At 43.8% G+C, this 20,336-nt stretch overlaps 2 protein-coding genes across 2 annotated transcripts in view; both read right to left on the reverse strand.

The window, feature by feature from the left end:
- The window catches only part of kcnb1 (potassium voltage-gated channel, Shab-related subfamily, member 1), a 27,538-nt gene extending 14,276 nt beyond the window's left edge, over positions 1–13,262 (reverse strand). The window contains exons 1-2 of the mRNA XM_040203360.2: positions 12,826–13,262; positions 10,438–11,092 (exon numbers count right to left, since the gene is read on the reverse strand). Coding sequence (XP_040059294.2) covers positions 10,438–11,013 — 576 coding nt within the window. The 5' untranslated portion in view covers positions 11,014–11,092; positions 12,826–13,262. The remainder of the gene's footprint in view (positions 1–10,437; positions 11,093–12,825) is intronic.
- A 1,017-nt stretch (positions 13,263–14,279) lies between these two features.
- Positions 14,280–20,013, reverse strand: ptgis (prostaglandin I2 (prostacyclin) synthase). The gene is made up of 10 exons (XM_040203365.2): positions 19,850–20,013; positions 19,213–19,336; positions 18,669–18,844; positions 18,417–18,563; positions 18,196–18,308; positions 17,904–18,085; positions 16,316–16,475; positions 15,827–16,008; positions 15,181–15,332; positions 14,280–14,592 (listed from the first exon to the last, which is right to left on the reverse strand). The coding sequence occupies exons 1-10, from the start codon at positions 19,918–19,920 to the stop codon at positions 14,433–14,435; spliced, it is 1,467 nt and encodes a 488-aa protein (XP_040059299.1). The 5' UTR covers positions 19,921–20,013; the 3' UTR covers positions 14,280–14,432.
- Between the last annotated feature and the right edge of the window lie 323 nt (positions 20,014–20,336).

Raw genomic sequence — 20,336 nt, forward strand, 5'->3', positions numbered from 1 at the left:
GTCTGACAGAGTTTCCTTCTCTCCCTCCCTCCCTCTCTCCCTCCCTTCGCTATCTCCTTCCCTTCTCTCCCCGATTTGTACCTTATTCAGAGCTCACCCAGCTCTGAACCATCTGCACTGCATGTCAATGTTCTACCTGGTGATGTGCTGCCTTCTTTTTTGCATGTTTAACAATGTTTTCTTTAAAGAGAAGAAGTACGCAATTACCACGCTACATATTCAAGAGCTGATGTTTAAATTGTATGCCACACTTCAGCTGTTATGTAATTCGATTTGATTAACAGAAGCACAGTATTGATCTTCATCTGTTATTGTCAGTGGCTGATAGTATGGGCGTTAAATAAAGTGTAATAATTAACACCTCTGCCTCTGTATGTAGAAGGTCTCTGCCTCACTGCCTGTGAAAGAAATGGGGTTTCCATGGTGACGGGAGGAGACTGTGTCTTCCACATTTCGCCCAGCATGATAGCTTGAAACACACGCTCTTTAGAGTCGCCCCGCTGTAGTCTCCCCACCCTACATCACTTCGGATTGTAACTCCGAGAAGCAGAGCCTCATTAATCCGAACCTCCTCCGTCTTACAGGGACCTCCTGCCAGATTAGCTTTTTAAAAACAGGCCTGCACATTTCATCTAGTGACCTACCCATCACGACCTGTACGATCACCATCTTTCTCCTGCAACTGTAATCATCTTGTATACATCTTACTGAGTGAAAGCCCTTCATGCAGAGGGCTTGAATACTGCGATGGTCATTTGCTTAACCAATTAACAATTGACATTGCAAAAGAAAGTCTGAACGTCACATTGGCCTGATAGATTCATTGAATTCCACATATTTACTACATTCATTTGACAATATCATTTTCATTAGATTGGATGTATAAGTGGTATTGAAATGATCCTCATGCATCCAATAATACCTGACATGCTCTCTGTTTTCTCAAAGGCATCCCATTAATACACTTAAATCCCTTTGGGGGGCTTCGTCAAAACTTTCCCCTGACTCATGCAGCTTTCACATGCTGGAAGCGCTCGACGATCCCATTCAACAAACTGCTAATGTAGGTACGAAAACTAAGCCTGGACCATCCATCTCCTGAATGAATCCCACCTCATCTCCTCTCCCTCTCAATTATTCATGCATTTCATATGAAGAAGAGAATCCAGACTCAGCATCTATATTTAAACTCTGACTGGTCCATGGTGCCTGTATAAATAGAAACAGTATAGGGTTTGGTCTTGAACACCAGAAGAGACTGTCTTCATCAGGAATTGAACGTCGGAGTAAGCGGCATTTGTTGGAGCGAGATGAAAGACATCTTAGTTGTCAGTGTTGGAAGGGGCATTTCTGGATTGAGGAAATATCATAGAGAAGTCATGGCTGGTAAGGGAATGTGTGGAAAACCCGACTAAATGTCTCACCCTGAATCTCACCATATCACAGATATCACAGACGCAGTATACAAGCGGTTCTATCACACTGTTTAGGGATATTGGCCATCTTCTAAAAATGATGTATGACGCAGTTCACGTAGTCTTGCAGGCTATGGTAGTTTATTTATTACAGAGACCAGGAAACGCCACAGTAACCCTGCAGACAGCTGCACAGAAGGAAGATGTAAACATTAGAAAAGCATTGATTTGAAACGCAAAGAAAGAGAAAAGAGAGAAAGGCACACGTAACCCTTCTATAGACACACGCACACATTCAATCGACAGTGATGACTGAATAGGAGGCAGCTGTAACTCTAAGCATCATGAAATGACAGTTGCCATGGTGATAGTGACAGTGAACTTCTAAACATTTTAGGGACAACAGCGAGAAATGAAAGAGAGAAACTGAGAGGGGAAACGACTGACTGTAGCGTTTATTCACAGAGCAAGAAAATGACGGTTAATCCTGAAGTCAAACACGGGTTTACTGCAGAAAGCACATTTACTGATGATGTAACTTTACACTGAGTCCATTTCTCACTGTTTGTGAGAGCTCGGAGCCATTCAGTATCAGTACTGTTAATCCCGTTGAGAGCAAATCCTTGGCGATCGGACAGCCACAAGCATTGAAGTTTTTTAATTCCATTGTATTGATCCTATAGAAATTCAATAACCGCATATACAGGATGCTCTGTACTGTAATGTACATACATGTGCATACGGATAATCAAGTCAGATAAAGCACTCGTCTCCTTTTGTATGAACAAGATTTGATCAGCTGGCTGTTTGGGAAATTGAAGTTATGTTGGTCTGTGGAGGTGAATTTAGAATTTCTAGGCTGAACTTTGTAGGTCTCCGGTTGACTTGTTGTGCACGTAGTGGCTACAGAGGAACATGATGAGGGGCCATGCACATGCGTCTAAACTGCTTGGTTAACGCCTGCTTTCATCCCAGGTGCCATTACATCACGATTCACGAGTATCAGGATGAAGACTAATTGAGGAAACTTCTGACATGTCGAGAACTCTCAAGCTTGACAGACCTCCTCTCTCTTGTCACGGTTGTCAACCTATTATAGGACAAGCACTGTTTGGGGGAGGGGCTTAGTGAATGTTCTCTTTGAATTTAATTATTTTTTATTTTTGAAGAAATTGTGTCATGTTGCACATGTGCAAATGGTGTGTTTTTGATAATGCGGGTGCCTGTGGTAGAGGTAGTAGTAGTAGTAGTAGTAGTTGTAGTTGTAGTAGTAGTCATTGACCCAGGCCAGTGGAAAGTGATCATCAAGGGGAAAAGCACCTCACACCAGCAGTCGAGTGCTCCCCCCCCCCCCCCTCAAAATCCCCCGTGGGCTTGATGAAGGTTTCTACTTCACTTTAGTGGATTCTATTTCCGTCTCAGTCCTTCACACTTTCCTCAAGGTCACTCCTTCACCTCAACGCACGACCTACACAGCGGAGTGAAACCCACCGAAGAGGAAAAACAAGTGGCACAGCCTCTGGATATATATATATATATATATTATATATAATATTGTTCCACAAACAACGTCAGTGTTTCAAAGTATGTGTGTGCGCATTTGTTTTCTATGAAGTGTGTAAATTGGTTGCGAAACCAATTACACTAATTGCTGATCACTGTTGATCCGTAACGGCTGATCCGGGTCCCTTTGCTTTTTGATTATACAGCCGGGCCACAAGGTTCCGGACTACTCATCTTTTCACCGTCCCAAAACTAATTTCGACCCGCTCTGAAGTCTGTTATCTATGGATCGTAAACGTAAACTGTGTGATTAATGTGTGTTTCTGAACCTTGAGGGGCGCTCCCTGCTATTTGCAGACGACTGTCTGTTGAGACCGCTCAGGATTAGAATTTATTCAGAGGAGAGGGGTCTTCCATGCTGAGCTTTTTCTTCTCTGCACTCGTAGCAGAAACAAAATACTAACCAGATGCTTATGTTGTTTCAGCCTTTGGGAAGGTAGAATATTTTGCTGCGTAGCCTTATCTTTTAAAATGTAATGTGGTCCAAAAGGCAACCACAAACTGAAATGGCTCATGAAACCCTTTCCGCCAGTAAGTAGTTTACGATTTAAAAAAGGTGATTTCTTTTGCTGCGCAGCAGGACAACGGAAGGAAAAGGTGGAGAGCGCGAAGGGACGACATCTTGCAAAGGGCAGCGGATTGGAATTGAACCTGAGGCGGTCGAATGCTAAATGCCTCCGATTTCGTTATTATCTCTGTGTTCTATAAAGGTCCGAAAGCATCACTTACATTTCACTAGCAATTTAATTTGGATTTGTGTGAATGTTAAAAGGTATTATGATGCTTTTGTTGGAGGCTGTGTAGACCCAATTCTGTGTTGTATCGATTCCCATACCTAAAAGTAACACATGTGAGCAATAATTCAACGTCGTACACCGACAACCCAGGATTCAAAGTGTTCCCACAGGCTAATTCAACAATATGAATATTCTGATTTAACCATGTTTCACAGTAATTTTATCTTCCATTAACAGTCCTTCACTTGCCAGATCTCTTGATCTGTTGCTGTTTTATCTCCCTTACAGTCTTTGCTCCTCGGGCTTCGTCCTCTTTGGTATTGTGAGGTCTCACGTAACAGCTCAACACTAAATTGAACGAACAAAAGAGCTGTCGAGCTTTGCAGTGCGCTATTCTCGACCAGCTTCACTTTCTTGTCATGCACATTTCGGAGCCGTTCCTATGGCGTGATGGTATATTCTGTCCATCAGTGGCAAAAGCAGCAGCTTTATTAGTTAATTCCTTCTTTTCAACGGATGCGAGCGATCGCTTTGCATGAACCCCAGGTTGCTTTGATGACCACAGTTATGTAACCTATTACACATTTATGAGTTTTAGTTTTAGATGAAAGAATGGATCTACTGAAATACATTCTGCCCCAGTGAAACGCACGCAAGTGTCCTTACCCAACACACACTGGACGAAAACCAACGAGCTGCGTCCTGTAGTGCAAACCAGAAAAGCCGAGATGCCACGACAAATCCTGGACTATCCCCTACAAAATGCATGACATGACTTGTGTAATACTTACAAGCACGACTCCACCACTAGAGAATCAGACCACTGCACATTAACAGTGAATGAGCGTTGAAATATGCAGCACAATGTTAAAACAGATACCAAATAATCCCAAACTCGTTCCAAAACATCCGTCCAACATGAACTCATTCTATGAATACATTTTTCACATCAAATGATAATCCAGACTGTCAGCGTGGTTTTGTAATCACCTCTGTTCCTTTCTTCTCAGAAGAAGAAACACTGAAGCGCCACTGGAGTTCAGGCTCCTTTTGTTAACTCGTTTAAAAATACACTTGATAGATTCTCGTCAACAATTTGTGTCATTTTAAATCTATCATTTAATTTAGAATACAGTGTGAAGTTATCTTTTTTGCATTGTTTGTCGGAGTTGAAAAAGATATATCATGAACTATTTCTGAAAATGTGTAATTAAGTACATGATATACTGCTATTGACTGTGACAGGGATATTAAAATATATATTGGTATATTAGTAAGCTTAGTAACCATATTCAGTAATCTTCCCCCCAAAACATTTTTGTTATGTTTGTTGAAATTCCCACTACATCCTAATAGCAATCAGTGAACCGAGCACTCTGATAAAACGATTCAGGGATTCAGTTATCTCGGGCGTTCGCAGGGCCGTGATGTAAAGCTCCGATCATTTAGTTCAACCCGAATGTAACAATTGGACAGGCGACGTGCCGGTCGGCCTGCACTCACTTTAACAGCTGTGAGCACCAACAAAGCCACGTTTGTTGTTCATGACCACGGTGATATGTTGTTGTTTTTTTGGCAACTTTCTTGCTGGACTCAACCCATTTTTGGATCTAGCGCTGCCGGTATTCATTGGAAAATAGTTCCAATTCAGTCATATGATGGACCCACAGAGAATTATCTCAAAACTGTTTAGTTCTCTTCAGCTCTAAGGAGCATTTTAGAGACAAAAGCTCAGCTTTCAAAACATCTGCCATTTTGCCTTGTAGTCCATCAATGTGCAGGTGTGCAGGCTTGGTTATTTTACTGTCACACTCCTTCATTAATAATAATACACAGCAATTACGTAGGAAGCACCATTCATCATATTCATCAAATAAAATGTCTGTTCCGTATGTCGGAATGCCTGCATCTCCCATGCTTCTCAGTCATGAGAATCATAAATTGTGGTTCAACACTCTATACACTGAACAATGTTTGCAGTATAAGTGTGTCTGTGTGTCATCAAAACAGGTCACAGGTGGGATCAATTCCCCTGACAGGCAGAACGGCATGAACGCGATCATTGAGGCCCTCCAAGTGCACATGATCCTAGTTTATGTCTCAGCGCCATACAGATAAGACAACATTGACGAATAGCCTGCGAAGGCCTGATATGTTCGTGACTTGAGTATTGCATGGTCACTCAGCACCCTGCGCACTCTGCGGGGTGCTGTGTTTGCTTTGGAAGAAGTTGACATTTTGTAAATGTGGTCGTTAGTCACCTGATTAGTTTTTCTCTGTAGTGACGTTAGTAAATCGGGTTAAGTTTATTGACTCAGTCCCGTGAGAATGTGCTGAAATAGCCGGCTTAACATCATCGTGTTTTGGGTTAGGGTCAGCAATAAATATTTGTTTGATGGCTGTGTGTGCCCAGAAAGCACAAAACAAGTTTGCCCTGACAACGGAAATGACATTTTGTGTTATGGAGGTTTAAGAATGAATGCAACAGGGTAGAAACTGTCCTGTTGACCCATGAGATCCACACCCCTTTTCCTTCAAAGTGAAATCATAGAGTATATAAAACACACCAATAAGTAAATGGACCAAACAGAACCAATTCCTGAAAACGGCCTGTGACTCCAGAGTCACACTGGTTTCTCCAGCGTTTAGACCGGCTGAATTAATCCATCAGCACTAAAATGTCAAATATGGTTGAAAGACGGCCATTAACGGCCACGACGAGGCCGTCTCAATGCGTTGGCAGTTAAAACCTGGCAGTCAAAAACAATTGGTGGATGGATCTCGGCCATGATACAAGGGCCGGGCTGAAGCTGTGCCTCTTACCCAAATGAAGCAGTCCAGACATCGGAAACGGTTAATGAGCCTGACGGCCTCTCAGACCTCTGGAAAATGATTTATTGGATTTAAGGCACTTAATTAACTTCATGGTTTGCGTTCAAATGAGTGTTTTTATTCCTTTCATGACTCCGGATGATTTAGCCCCTGAATTGGGACACATCTTTCTAGTCAATTGTTTACAGTCCATCATCATCCATTTGATTTATTGAGACTTTTCTGGCTGTCAGAAATAGTGCTTTGTGTCTTGGATCCTGCTGCTGAGGAATTTGGCGAAACCACATGTATCCGTTACCTTTAGTGTATACCACACTAAAGGTGACGGATACATGTGGTTTCGTGTGGAGGAGCATGATTGGACTTTGTTTCCTGTCATCTGATGCACATTCACATTTTTTGATTCACGGAGGACAAATTGACAGAAACCTTCATGTTTGTTTCCGTTTTTAAATGTTAGGTCAAACTATCCCAAATACAATTAGTTGAATTACTTCAATAATATGTCCTGGGACAGTGAAATATATTGAACAATTTTCAAATTCCACAGCTAGATTCAGTCTCATTACTTCTTAAATCTCTCAGTGAGCTTTGTTTGGAGGTGACAGCATGAGAAACGAATGTTTGTTTTTAAGTGAAGCCCACAATTCTTTTGTGAAAACCATCCAGATGACTCATGGCATCACATAAAGGCCACTACAGGTGGAAAAGGGCTTTTCTTGCCAGTCAACTGTTACGAGCAGCTTCCGTCAGCGCACAGACACAATCTTGTTTTACGGTGACTCAAATCTGATTTGAGCGAGAGACAGACAATAGCGTGGCTTACAAAAGAATGCAAACAGAGAGAAAAGGAAGCTTCAAATTGGGCCTGGAGTCTCCTGGAGAATAATTAACGTGACATTTCCCTGACATTTAGTCAGAGGTATAGTGGAGCAGCCTGAAGAGGGGAGGAAGGAAGCAGAGACATGAGCCAATAGAGGTAAAGGATGACAGGACAGAAAGAATACAGGCTGGATTTTTCCCTGCACGTCTTAACAAATAATTCAGTGACAACATGCTTTTCTTGTGTTGCTCTGTGCACGCACTTAAATACAGGAACTTTGCAGGGGTGCGCACGCACACACACACACACACACACACACACACAAATAGACTTAGTCCAATGTTAAGTACCACTTCTTCAGTGATGACACAATTATAGTTTTGCTGCTCAGCGACCATTTGTTCAGTGCTGAACTCGACCATTCACCGGCTGTTTGTGAGAGGTCAGACACCCGTTTCCATCTCTGACCCGACACGCCGGGACGCTCTGTGGTCGGCGCTGGACCGCGCGACAAGCCCACAGCGCGCTGCAGACCATTAAGGAAAGACCAAGACCGTACATCAACCCCTATCAATGCTTTGGTAGTTTGATCTGTGGTTTCACGTTGACCTTCTCAGCTAATTAGAATTTGGTCCACTCTGCCCCTGGCTGTGTCAAGGTTGCTCTTTTTTTTCTTTTTCTGGCATGACATCTTCCGCTATGAGCTCCTAATGATGCCGAGAGAAGCGATTAACACTTTTTTGCACCCACTCATTAGTTGGTGGCTATTGGGAGACATAGATTAGCAGCAGGCAATGTGCACGAGCACCTTGTTGTGTTATTATTCAAAGGGAAGAACCCACATCTGTGCTTCTTCTAAACTGTCCTCCGGTGTTGTTTTGATCAACTGCAGATATTCGAATGCTACAATGGAGACAGCAGCGCGTGGCCGACTTAGAGTGATCTTCTCTGTTTTCTACTGCACTTCCTTAGCTCGAACACAATAAGCATTGATCTCTTTGATTGAAGAAGACGTTTCACTGACAGGCTCCCAGCACTCATCTCTCTCTTTCTCTCTGCGTCTGCGGTTTGTGGAGCAGCGCTGACCGTTCTCGCTGCGAAGCATCAGCCGGCACATACTGCTAATAGTTTCATTTCCTCCACATTTCACAAACTGGGCACCGTGCTTCCCTTTAAAATCATATAGAAAAGAAACGGCATCCTCTTTGATCCCTCCAATTCAATGTCAGATAACGTGATCAAAGGCGAATCGTTTCTGGCTCCGCTGTGGCCTCTGAGGTTGCAGCTGCAGGGCAACTCTGTGTTTTTTGTTAAAGACTAAAGGTGAGCACATTAAATAAGTCAACACGCTATGCCATGCCTTTAAAGATAAGGAGATCTTTATCTTTATCGTTTAGGATGATTCCTTTGTCATTTAATCATGACATTTAACACAGATGTTAAATACTAATGGCAGGGTTCCTAAATTATACTGAAAACATACTGCTCAGGTGTGGTCTTTCTTAACTGACATGAGAGACACTAAACGGTGGCAAACTAAACCTGTCTTCCTTGATAAAATTTATATTTTACTGTAGTTGAATGTTGAAATATGTTCCATGACACAAACACATTCTATTGATGAAAAAAATGCTCCTTCCAAGCATTGATTAATGCGAATGAATGTAATCAAACAATCAAAAATGATCCTGAGTTGTTGTTTATGTACTAAAATATATTAATTCACTTAGCTTCCTGCAGTAAATTAAATTAAATTGGCCCAGGATGATGTTGGGTAGGGTTCTCACAAAGAAGCAATCAAATGACTTACATTTGTTTTGTGAGAGATATTTGACTGATTTACTGGATTTAATGAATTCACTGGATTATCAGTTCACAAAGTGGGACAAAGTGGGACACATGCATGTTGCAATGCTTAAGAATGTGGTAATGTGGGATCAGTTAGCTCACATGTTTTCAAAAGCAAACTAAAAATATGACAATGACCTTTTATTACAAGTGTGGTAATAAGAGTATAACCTTAGACACAGATAATGAATCTTGTGACATTCCTTAAAGTTTCATCCAGATGAAATTTTCATAGGAAGCAGATTTAGTTTTCAAAAAATGATATCATCCTATAATATTCCAATTCAAACTCAAGCGCAAGCCCCCTAAGGTGTCAACCATACTGAGACACGTTGCTTCAGACGCTGCCCCTGTGTGTAGTTCATCCTAATTGACTAATGCTAATCAGTATTTGTTGCCACCACTTTCACCAGCCCGCCTCTGCAAATTTCTTTGGCTTCTTCCGGCCAGCGTGACATTGATGAGCGGTTACAGTACTTTCACTTTTAAGCACGTCTAAAAACAGCTTAAAAACCACGTCATCCCTGGTGTTACCTGCTCCCTTGCGCTGTCCGCATCTTTGGAAAAAAATGTAATTTACAGGCAACACATTTCGAGCGACTTGTCTCGGTGCCTAAAGGCATTACTTACTTCAAAGAGGGACTTCAACATATACAGTTTCAATGCAATGCGATGCCTTATTTAGGTACTCGTGTTCTCCCCGTGTCTGCGTGGGTTCTCTCCGGCTACTCCGGCTTCCTCCCACAACCCAAAGACATGCTCTGGAGGTTGGGTTAAATTGCCACATGGATGTGAGTGCAATCCAGGGTGTACCCTGTCTTTCGCCTGAAGTGGGCTGGGATTAACGCCAGCCCCCCCTGCGACCCTGTGTGCAGGATAATCAGTTTGAAGATGGATGGTTCCTTGAGCTCAATGCTAATGTCTGCATGCCAACATGCACACAATGACGGTGCTAACATGCTGGTGTTAGAAACTACAATACATCCAAAACAGCCCTGCCAGGTTCCTGCTTCCATCCCACACTCACTACTGGCTCCCTGTCTCATTCCGGATTGACTACAAAGTTCTACTGCTGCATCAGCATTTTAGATTTGCGTGTTTGCATTCGTTTTTGCAGATTTCATGATTTTCTGCCTTTTGTAAATCCTCATAATGCTGGGGGAGGTTTGCCCCGACCAACCCCAACCTCATCCTACACCCGTCATCCAAAGACCGTTACCTTTGCCGCGACAGATGAGCTCGGCTTTTCCAGAAGGTCCCAAAGCTTCTTCCGTTTCTCGGCACAGCACGTGTTGTCAAACTCTTCTCCATCTCTGTCCTTCATATTGTCGGCCTCTCGTTTGAGCTCCTCATTCATTTGCTCCTTCTTCTGATGGTACCTCGCCTGGCAACACGACTCCAGGTAGATCTCATCAATGCCCCAGTAGTCGAGTTCCTGACTGAAGGACAGGGCACACATTTCTTCCATCATGTGCAGCTTACCAGTACGGTAGAAGTTCAAGATTGAGGTGAACGCCCCTGGATGTCGATCGAAAAAGTACTCGTTCTCCTCGAGGTTGTAGTCATCGCACACCTCCATCAGAGATTCGTGGGCGTTGCAGTCTCTTAACTTTCCCAGACGTGTCCGTGGCAGCCTATCTAATGTTCGCCACAGAACCTCATGCGGGAGACCCCCAACGTTCAGCCTGACTCTGCGGAAACACGACTTGCTGCGAATGATCTCCACCGGTTCAGGGGGCAGCGATGACGTTGACTGTGAGCCAGCTTTATTCAACTCGACCAAGGGTTTCTCCATGATGACTTTAGGTTGAGGAATCAGGCAAACATCCAGGGCTGTGGACTACGGCTGTTTCTGTTTTCTTTCATAATTTTACCTGATGGAATGGAATAAAACAAACATTGAGAAATCATTAGTATCTTAGATTAGCCTCACGTTTCAAGACGCACAGTTCAATCATCTGACTCTTTGCTGATGATTAAAGATTTGGGCCACCGCCCCAGCGGTTCCTGACCTGGAGGTCAAAAGGTATGAGATACATTTGATAGGTGAAAAGAGGAGTTCAGAAGAAAAGAACAAAATATAAATATATTTGTTTATTTTTAAATCAAACAAATTCAAGACAGCAAAATTACTCCATGGTTGATGATTGACAACTTGTGTCCATAGTCACTGGTTTCCTGCCTGGTTTGTTTGATTAGGCCTTGCTTACAGTGATTGACTATAACTGCAAAGTCCTCGAGACCAAATTTCAAAATGCATTGTTTAAAGAACTGATGGAAAATAAAAGATTTCCTAGTTGAGTCTTTCTATTATTGCCACATCTTTGTCCTAGAGAACCCTCATCATTTAAAACCAGTAAGGAATAGAAATAATAATTTAGAAATTGTGTTTTTTAAAGGATGCAGGGGAGAGAAACAGATAAATTACACTAGTATTTTTTATATCAAGTTCAATACTATTTTCTTTTTAATTTGTAAAATAAAATAACCATCATATCGATTTATGTAAGATGGGAATTCTTGAGGTGACTAAAACTCAGTGTCCAGAATCACACATTTCTTTTTGAGGCTCAGAGAAATAGAAAAATATTCTGCCTTGTTGAAAACTCCCCACCAAATACTTTCCAATGAGCTCGCACCGACCCTATTTTCTGGAGGTATCTCTATATGTCGACTGATGCAATATTATCATCGTTTAATAAAATATTCACAGTGATTGGTCTGCGGTCGGGGACGCGGGACACCACCGCGATCAGTGCGGCGCAACGTGTGCGCTGTCCACTCGGGTGGTGCTGAAACACCAGGAAGCGCTGTTCACTCCCATCATCACTCTCCCTCCCCCCCTCCAGGGGAAGGCAGGTTGACACGGAGAAGAAGACACACAGGCTACATCATGTCCAGATAAAAGATGTCCAACGCTTTCATCGCTCGTCCCTGACCTGAAGACGTGGCACCAGTCGCACATTTTTTTAATTTATTTTTGGGTTTTCCGGCTGTTCGTTTGGTTTAATGTCTGTGGGGTGAGAGCGTGGAAAGCCAAACAACACCTCGGCCCTGCAGATGTGATCATTGACAGCTGTCACGCAAAGTTTTGGACACTTCACAAACGCAATTGGGACCGTGCATAATGTCAGCCTCAATTACACATCGGAGATAAAGGCGAGAGCGGGGGCTGTGTAATAAAGGGTGAACGCATTGTCATGTGGGGTTATGCAGTAACCGGCTGCGAGGAAGAGGTAAAACAACAATAAATGTTCATTTTGAAGAAGCCTCCACCCTCCTGTTTTCTACTTTAGTCAATGCCTCGACAATTAGCATTTGGCCCAATAAACATTCCCCACCCCATTATGTGGACATAACGTAGGACTGCCATGTGCAGCTACGCGTTTGACTGAGAATGAGCTCATTTTGTAGATGTTTAATCATCGACAGTGTTGTGAATCCAAATCCTCCGTCGTTTCCCAGCGTTTCCCTGTTTGTCCAAGGCTGCCTGCTCCATATTGGTGCAGTTTCAATTGCGAATATTCCCCACATGCCACCGATAATCGATTAAAATTGCTGGGTTACATACAGGATTCAAAGTCGAATAAGCTTTGGGATTAAATACCGTATTGAGTTGTCATCCTCCACGGAATCGAACCAGCGCGCATTGCTCCGTGCGCAAGCGGAGAGGAAGCGTTCAAAAAAAATAAAAATGTCAAAAAAGAAAACAGAAGGGGCGACGTTGTTGGTTTGCTATTGCCATGTTTTAACCCGATCCGCTTCCCCCTCTTCTGCCTCCGACATGGCAGAGGGATTCATCTGCCGCTCCGCATCTCGCACCGGTTTCTCGGGCTCGAGGATCAACAAGTATTCGACCGGAGTCCGTTCGGTCAGCCGGAGACTCCCCGCGATCCTCCGCGCGATGCTCCCGCTCAGCTGCGTGAGGAGGCGCCGCATCGCTCCCGAAGTGGATCCATGGCAGCTCGGCGCCGTCTTCCGACATCCGATTAACTCTTTCGGCGCTGCGTCTTGACGTCTGCACGCAGCTTCCTATCAATGAACACACAAAAAAACAAAACACACACACACACACACACACACTCACTCCGAGGCACTGTTGGTCGTCCTTAGGGTGTGCTGTTAGATAGAGGCGCCATGTAATGACAGCGCACATGAAATATGGATGAGCAGAAGATGTGAGAGCACAGAGCCAGCAGAGAGCCACTGGTAGACTACACATGATGGTTGATGTTCAGAGAAAATAATAGTGCTGCTTAATATGGCAAGAATAGCTGAGTTTACCCTTCTATTTCTCAGGCTGAACAATGGTTGAACAAGTATTCAGGTCCCCTACATTACATTACAAACAGTACAAGTAAAAGTCCTGAGTTTAAAATTGTACAACGTGAAAGTACATAGCACACAAACGGGCCTTCTCTCACACGCCCTGCTGCTGAAAAGTAGATAAACGTCTTGTTTTTGTCACAGCGCTGTCATTTCTCCCTCACTCCACCTAGTCGGTTCATTCTGTTCACCTGCTAGTCACATTCACCTCGTCAGCCCAATCCCACCCACCCGTCTGCCCTCCTCGCTCCCTTTAGTGTTTAAACCCCAGTCAGTCGCTCACTCGCTGCCAGATCGTTCACCGCGTTCATGGCAGAACCTTCCAGCGGTTTAGTTTGGACTGATTTCCCGTTGCCGTCCCGGCCTGTCTTGGACTACCCACGTCTCGCCCCGGTAATCCACCCAGTCTTCCGTCCCCAACCACGTCGTTTCCCGGTGACTGCTGGAACTGCTGCTGCTGTCTGTCGTATTGCCTTTTGGTCCGTGCCTCACCCGTTAACAGTTTTCTTCCTTCTTCATTACTGAAACAAACTCCTCTTTGGCATCAGATGTCGCCCCATGAAAAGACTCCCAACAGGTCCGGAACGCATCCACCAGACTTCTAACCCAAGCCCAGAGCCCTCAGACCCCACTACTGACCTGGTCTTCCCTTTCAAAGCCCTGAACAATCAGCCTTTCACGCCTACGACTATTTAGCTGTTGTACGGAGATAACAATAATACAATTCGATACACGCCAGGTTAATTTTTTTAATTTAAAATATTAATGACAAACCAGTTAAATACAATACATATATTCACTCTCAATATAAAATGGTAAATAGTGTTGGCAGTACATAAAACAAATGCTTTATTAATTTTTACAGCTATATACAGTTAATCAAAGTATTCACATTGCACGCGGTGTCCTCTTCAGCCTGAAAGAGACCTGCAGATCTCCGTCTGGCTGCAGCATCCCAAAGCCGTAGCGACTGGGATTAACTGGTGGCAGTTTGGCCTCCGGGTCGCACATCTCCAGATCAAGATTGGTCAAGAGCAAGAACACAAATCTAGAAAAACAGGCGGCAAAAGCAGTTTAGAATGACAGATCGGCCAGCACGACTTATCAGACGGGTAAATGCAGAAATTCTGTGAAAATCTCACCAGGTAAATCAACCAATCTGACATAAATACAAAATACCTGAATATAACCGTTTTGTTTGTGTTGTTTACTACTTGTAAGGATTGACCTTTAACCTTTACAACTGGATCTAGAGTCTGAAAAACGCATGCTCTCCCAAATTACTATCCTCTCCTCAGCTACATCCATCACCGGCTCCGTGTCTATTTTTTGTTTTACATCTTGCTCAATCAGTGACTTGCAAGACATAACAACCTATTGTGGTTTTACCTGGGCCGCCCTATTTCTTTAACCCTGCAGTTTATTTGACAGCACAACCAATTATTATATCACAGTTTGTTGATGAAAATGAGATGAAAAAGGAAGCAGGAAAATAATAGCGGAATTGTTATGTGGAGATATTCTTTGATGGGGTTATATTGCAGGAAAGGCTTTGATCGTCAACGTACAATTTTAAACCCTCAGTGCAGCGTCGGAAAATTAAAGAGATTGAAAACCGGCAGATTTTTATACTCACTGTTTAATGGCTGTGACAGCAAACTGTTTCCCAACACAGATGCTACTGCCTGCACCCCAGGGCATGGTGGAGTACTTCAGCTTTTTTCCATCTTTGTAGAATTCATCCTTCACTGTGGAATCGGGATTTAAGAAGCGGTCATACTTGAAAATCTGTTGGAGAGGAGATTAAAAACAAACAAACATAAAGGCATGAGATGTGTACATTATGATATCATGCAAACAGGTTTAATCCCAAATCTCTTGCTCTATTTTGTTGTTAAAAATAATATGGAAGTATCACCTTTTAAGAAACACAATAAACTCACATAATCTGTAATTATCACAGACAAACAGAATGAACATGGGGAATTGATCTTGTTCTCTTGCAAGTCAACACCTACTCACTTCATTCGTAGGCATTTAGCAGCTCATCCCAAAGGATGTATTCTGTTGGTAATTTAAATCACACTGCTTAATCCTTCCTCCTCAAGATTGCTTAGCGCTTCACAATATGAAATCACAATAGAGCCACACAGGTATTATGGCAGCGGAGGCCCCGTGTTCCACTATACATATTAAGTGATAACATCGCGAGCACATCATAAGACCTGTTTTCCACGTGTGTGACATTAATGCTCTTATTTTAATACATATAAATAAAGCACCTGTGGTTCTTGGTGGATCTGTGGGTCCATCTGAGGGCTGAGGAAGGGGAACAGACAAACCCTGTCCCCTTTTCTCAGGTGGTATCTCCTCCCGCCGGCCATGAGCAGGGTCTTGTCCTGCACCACCTCTCTGTTTATCATTACCGCGGCGGTGAGCCGCAGGGTCTCGCTCAGGGCGCTGTCTGCAGAATGGAAAAAGGCCGGCAGAGCGGAGGATGTAACACGGGTGGCAGCGTGAGTTCAATCCGCCCTCGGGATTAATTTGCCAGAGATACAAACAATGGCACGGAAATTACAACGTACGAAAAAGACAGTCGCTATTTTAATTTGTTCAAAAGGTCAAACTTGTATTGACGCTGTCATTGTCTCCCCATGCAGCACTTATCTTGTTCCTATCAACAAGTCAAATGAGCCTTTGATTCCACCTCTCTGGGGGAGGCTCAACCCGCTAGCTGAGTAAGTAGGTGGAAAGGAGCAGCTGTTGCGTACCGAGCACAGGTGTGCTGTGTGCTTCCAGCAGGGTGATGGCGGCGGGATGCTGCTGGTTGGTGTCCCGGAGGCCTCTGATCTCGGATTTGACGGCCTCCATGGCCTCGGGGTGAGTGAGCAAGAAGCCAAGGAGCCAAAAGGCAGCCGGTCCAGCGTTGCACTTAAAGAAAAACACCCCACTTAGCACAAGCTCCTTCATGCGAGCTTCTAGTGTGAACAACTTTTACATTGTAATGCGATGCATTTATTGTGGAGATAGTAAATATGGAGCTCTCTGTGATGCTGCTGTGTGAAGATGACTGACGTGAGGTCCACACACTTCGCTGAGCCCTTTGAGGAGATCACCTGAGCTTGTCAGACAGTAATTGTTGTGGGTTAGTGGAGCTGCGTGTAACCTCTGCACATCTCCGGTCAGCTCTCCATTGACCGCCAGAGAAAATGCCCACAGGCGACTTAAGGGGGCACACGGTGACTTTCCGCCCTCTTGGATCATCAGGGTCGACAGATTTAATGCCTCACAATGAAATTGTTTTTTCAGTAGAATAGCATTTTGGGAAATACGCATACATTTTAATATCTGCATATGTTACTGCTCTATTCGCAGATGTTATGCTTCTGAACAGATTAAACTAACAGGATGTAAAATGAGGCAACAAGCTTGTTTGCAAAGGAAACAAAAAAACAGCTACCGACTCAGGATGAACTGGTATGTGGCTTTGGTGAAATCCCAGCATTGCCTGTGACTGGAGAATAAGCCACATTTACACCGGCACATCCCGCTGGACTCGCATCTAATGCCTCTATTCTCTGCAGTGGTGCTCCAGTTTCCTTCCCAGACCGAGAGTGTGTGCTTTAATATCCCAAAAGGCAGGTTAAAGCACAAATAGACACGCTTAGGGAATAGCCAGCAGTGCATCTGAAAGAGCCTGTAGTGGGTGGACTGGCTAAAGTTTCTCCTTATTACTGGCTGAACAACTATTAATAAAGTCAGACTGGTATTTAAAAAGCTATTGCAGCTAAAATGTAGTATGAATGAGCAGCAGCCACTAGGACAGTCAAACAACTTGCTATCTCCCCCACGTGGCCGCACAGAGCCAATACACCATGTTGCTCTTACAGTGCGGACAATTCTGTGTTCACACCCATTATTAATAATAAAATCGGTAAGTAATATAGGATTTATGAATCAATAAGGCGTCAGGTCCTGCACTACACAAAGCCGTGTAGAAAACCAGAGTGACTGCACACATCCTGCACATGACCTCCTGCAACTGCGTGCTTGCACTTCAAAATGAGAGAAGGAGGAAGCGGCTTCAACTGAATCACGCAAGCCTCTTCCTCACTCGTACTGCTGTGTAATTACTTGACCTTAAACGAGACACGGTGTCATGGAAACTGGTCTGCGTCAACACACGTGGCCAAACTCCACTCTGAGTAACAAGTTGAGGCAGGTAGCTCTGAGCAACTGCTAGAGAAGATGTTTAGACAGGCTGAGCACACAATGTGGAGCGTTTGTGTGGCCCTGTGTGTGTGTGTGTGTATCATTCTCTGCGGCACATTGAGACAAGCCAGTGGAACCAGCTCTCACCTGTGTGGTCCACAACTGCAACAGTAAAGCTCTTTTTTGCATTTCTCCATCTACTCCCTCGTCCTGCAGGAAGCCGCGGTAGCTCTGCTGCCAGGAGTTCGACCCTGACCCTCCACTCAGACGTTTCGGGGACAGCAGCTCCCACAGTCGCCCCCGGCACGAGTCGGCTGTCTTGCTTTCACCTGTTGAAGGAACGAGGTTGTTTCACGCATACTTGCTGTGCACATGCGGAGGCCGAGCAGGAAAGCAAAAGCAAAACAAGTTTTCTTCCGTTCGCTATTGTTCAGCTTACCTCGCTTGAGCGACCCACGAGCCAGTTTGGCGAGAAGATCGTCGAACTTGCGAAACTCTTCGTAAACTGCAGAAGCATCGTCTCTCCTTTCAAACATCGTCAGATAACCGGCCCTGAGGTCAACAATGAGGTTCAAGATCTTGTCTGTGATTACTGTTGGTATAAACAGTGACGTCATTTGATCTACAGTCTGTTGCAGGGTATCCAGAGCCGCGTGTTACCTGAAGAGTAGGCTGTAACAAAGACTGAAGAGTCCGTCCTGCCTCCACTCCGAAGGGTTGAACTCTTTCTGGTTCCTCAGCAGCAGGCTATGAAGGTGAGCACTCATGGAGCTGCTGAGCTTTGAGAGACTGACACCTTGAAAGTGCCTGAGGAAACAATGAAAAGATTCTCACGATCCTTGTTGAAGGGCAGGGTTCATGTTGTCGTTTTATTGACTGCAAAGTACGTGTTTAGATGCATGCATTCATTACTGTTCCATCCACTTCCGCTCGGCTTGAGGTTTGATACACGGCAGCTGCAGACCGAAGACCCGCTGCAAGAGCTTGTTTCTGATGCGGGTGAAGTCCAGGAAGACGGTGTCGTTCATCACGGCATCAAAGGAGTTTGGATCCAACAGCACCGTCAGGTAAATCCCAGCAACGCGGACCTGGGAGGACATCATTTTAGTTAGTTTGATTTTCATTCATTTAAATTGCAACATTTGAAACCATTATTTTTAGGGTTTATTCTAAAAAGTATGTTCATTTTTTTCTTTAGTTTTAGGTTGTGTGGAATAGTCAGTGTTTTGCTCAAAGACGTTCTGTGAAACTTTCTGGGTTACAGTAGTAACATAGTGATGTCATGTTAAAATGGAAAGCTGGTTGCTATCCTGCAAAAAATCTATTTGCATTTCAGATCATGAATCTGATTAGCAGACAGACCTCTTGTTCATGTTTGCAAAACCATCGGTCAACATTACATATTTCTTTTTTTTTTTTATTTGACATTCAAATCTTCCCGTAGTCACGAACTCACCGTGAAAATGTCCCCATGTCTGTCTTTCATCCGGCCCAAAAACTTTGCGGCGTCTTTACTAAACTCCAGAGCGTGGCCCAACCACGGGAGGACACCTTTGTCCAGAGGAGGCTCATTATTCTGTCTGTGGAGTTTTAAGGGAAGTTGTTAAAATGACGCCAACGGGAAGCTTTGCATTAGATCCCATTCAATGATCCCATTCATAAATCTGCGGGCCCTGGAGCGGCTCCACCAGAGCGGTTCAGTCGAGCAGCACCTTGCTTGAGGTCGGGAAAGTGATGCTTTTCACTTTCCTCACTCGGTTGTTTCCAGCGGGTCGTTTTTCTGACCCTTGATTAAGTGATTAAGATTAATTTGTTAGGGAATCTTAACTAAAAGGTTTGGAGTTGTTTTTGTCATGATAGCTTTGCGTAGAGAGGTTGAAACAAAGGACACACTGTACGCTGTGAGAACATTTGAGTTGTTTTTTTTTCTTGACAACCAAATGAATTGAATCAGCAGATAAGCGTCAGCATTTTTCAAACACACAAATAACAGTAAAGGTGATTCAATATGAATTACGAGGTATAATAATCCTATTCATTAACGTCTTTTAATATCAAATACACGATATCAACACATTAATAAATGTCTTTACCTTGTGCGAGTGGAGTAAAGGAGAAGTAGTGTGAGCAGTCCACTAAGTAGTAAGAATATTGTCCACAACATGTTTCAGAGAGGTCTTTTGTCTTGTCCCGCGGATCATGTATTCCATAGCTACTGGCAACTCTGTCTTATGTTTGAGATCGGCTCAAGTGTTCGTTAGGAGGCGTGGAAAGGTGTGGCAATGAGTCAAAGGGTTACACAACGCTTTACAGCACAGAGTGTACCAAACCACAAAAACCACATACACAGACACACAACGTGACTTAACTATTTCAAATATTTGGAGATTTAAGACTCTTCAGGTTAGTCGTCCTGCACAAAATCTTTTATTGACAGACAGAAAAGCCACCTGACACAACATTTCCCAGCAGTGACATCGACAAGGAAAAGAAACTCACGTTGCATTTTGTAACAACTGATGTCAGCGCGCACTAATTTCACACAGGGTGTTATTAAGTCAAGTCCTTGTGGGTTTTTTT

The sequence above is a fragment of the Gasterosteus aculeatus genome, chromosome 17, assembly GCF_964276395.1.
Source record: "Gasterosteus aculeatus chromosome 17, fGasAcu3.hap1.1, whole genome shotgun sequence".
NCBI classification, from domain to species: domain Eukaryota; kingdom Metazoa; phylum Chordata; class Actinopteri; order Perciformes; family Gasterosteidae; genus Gasterosteus; species Gasterosteus aculeatus.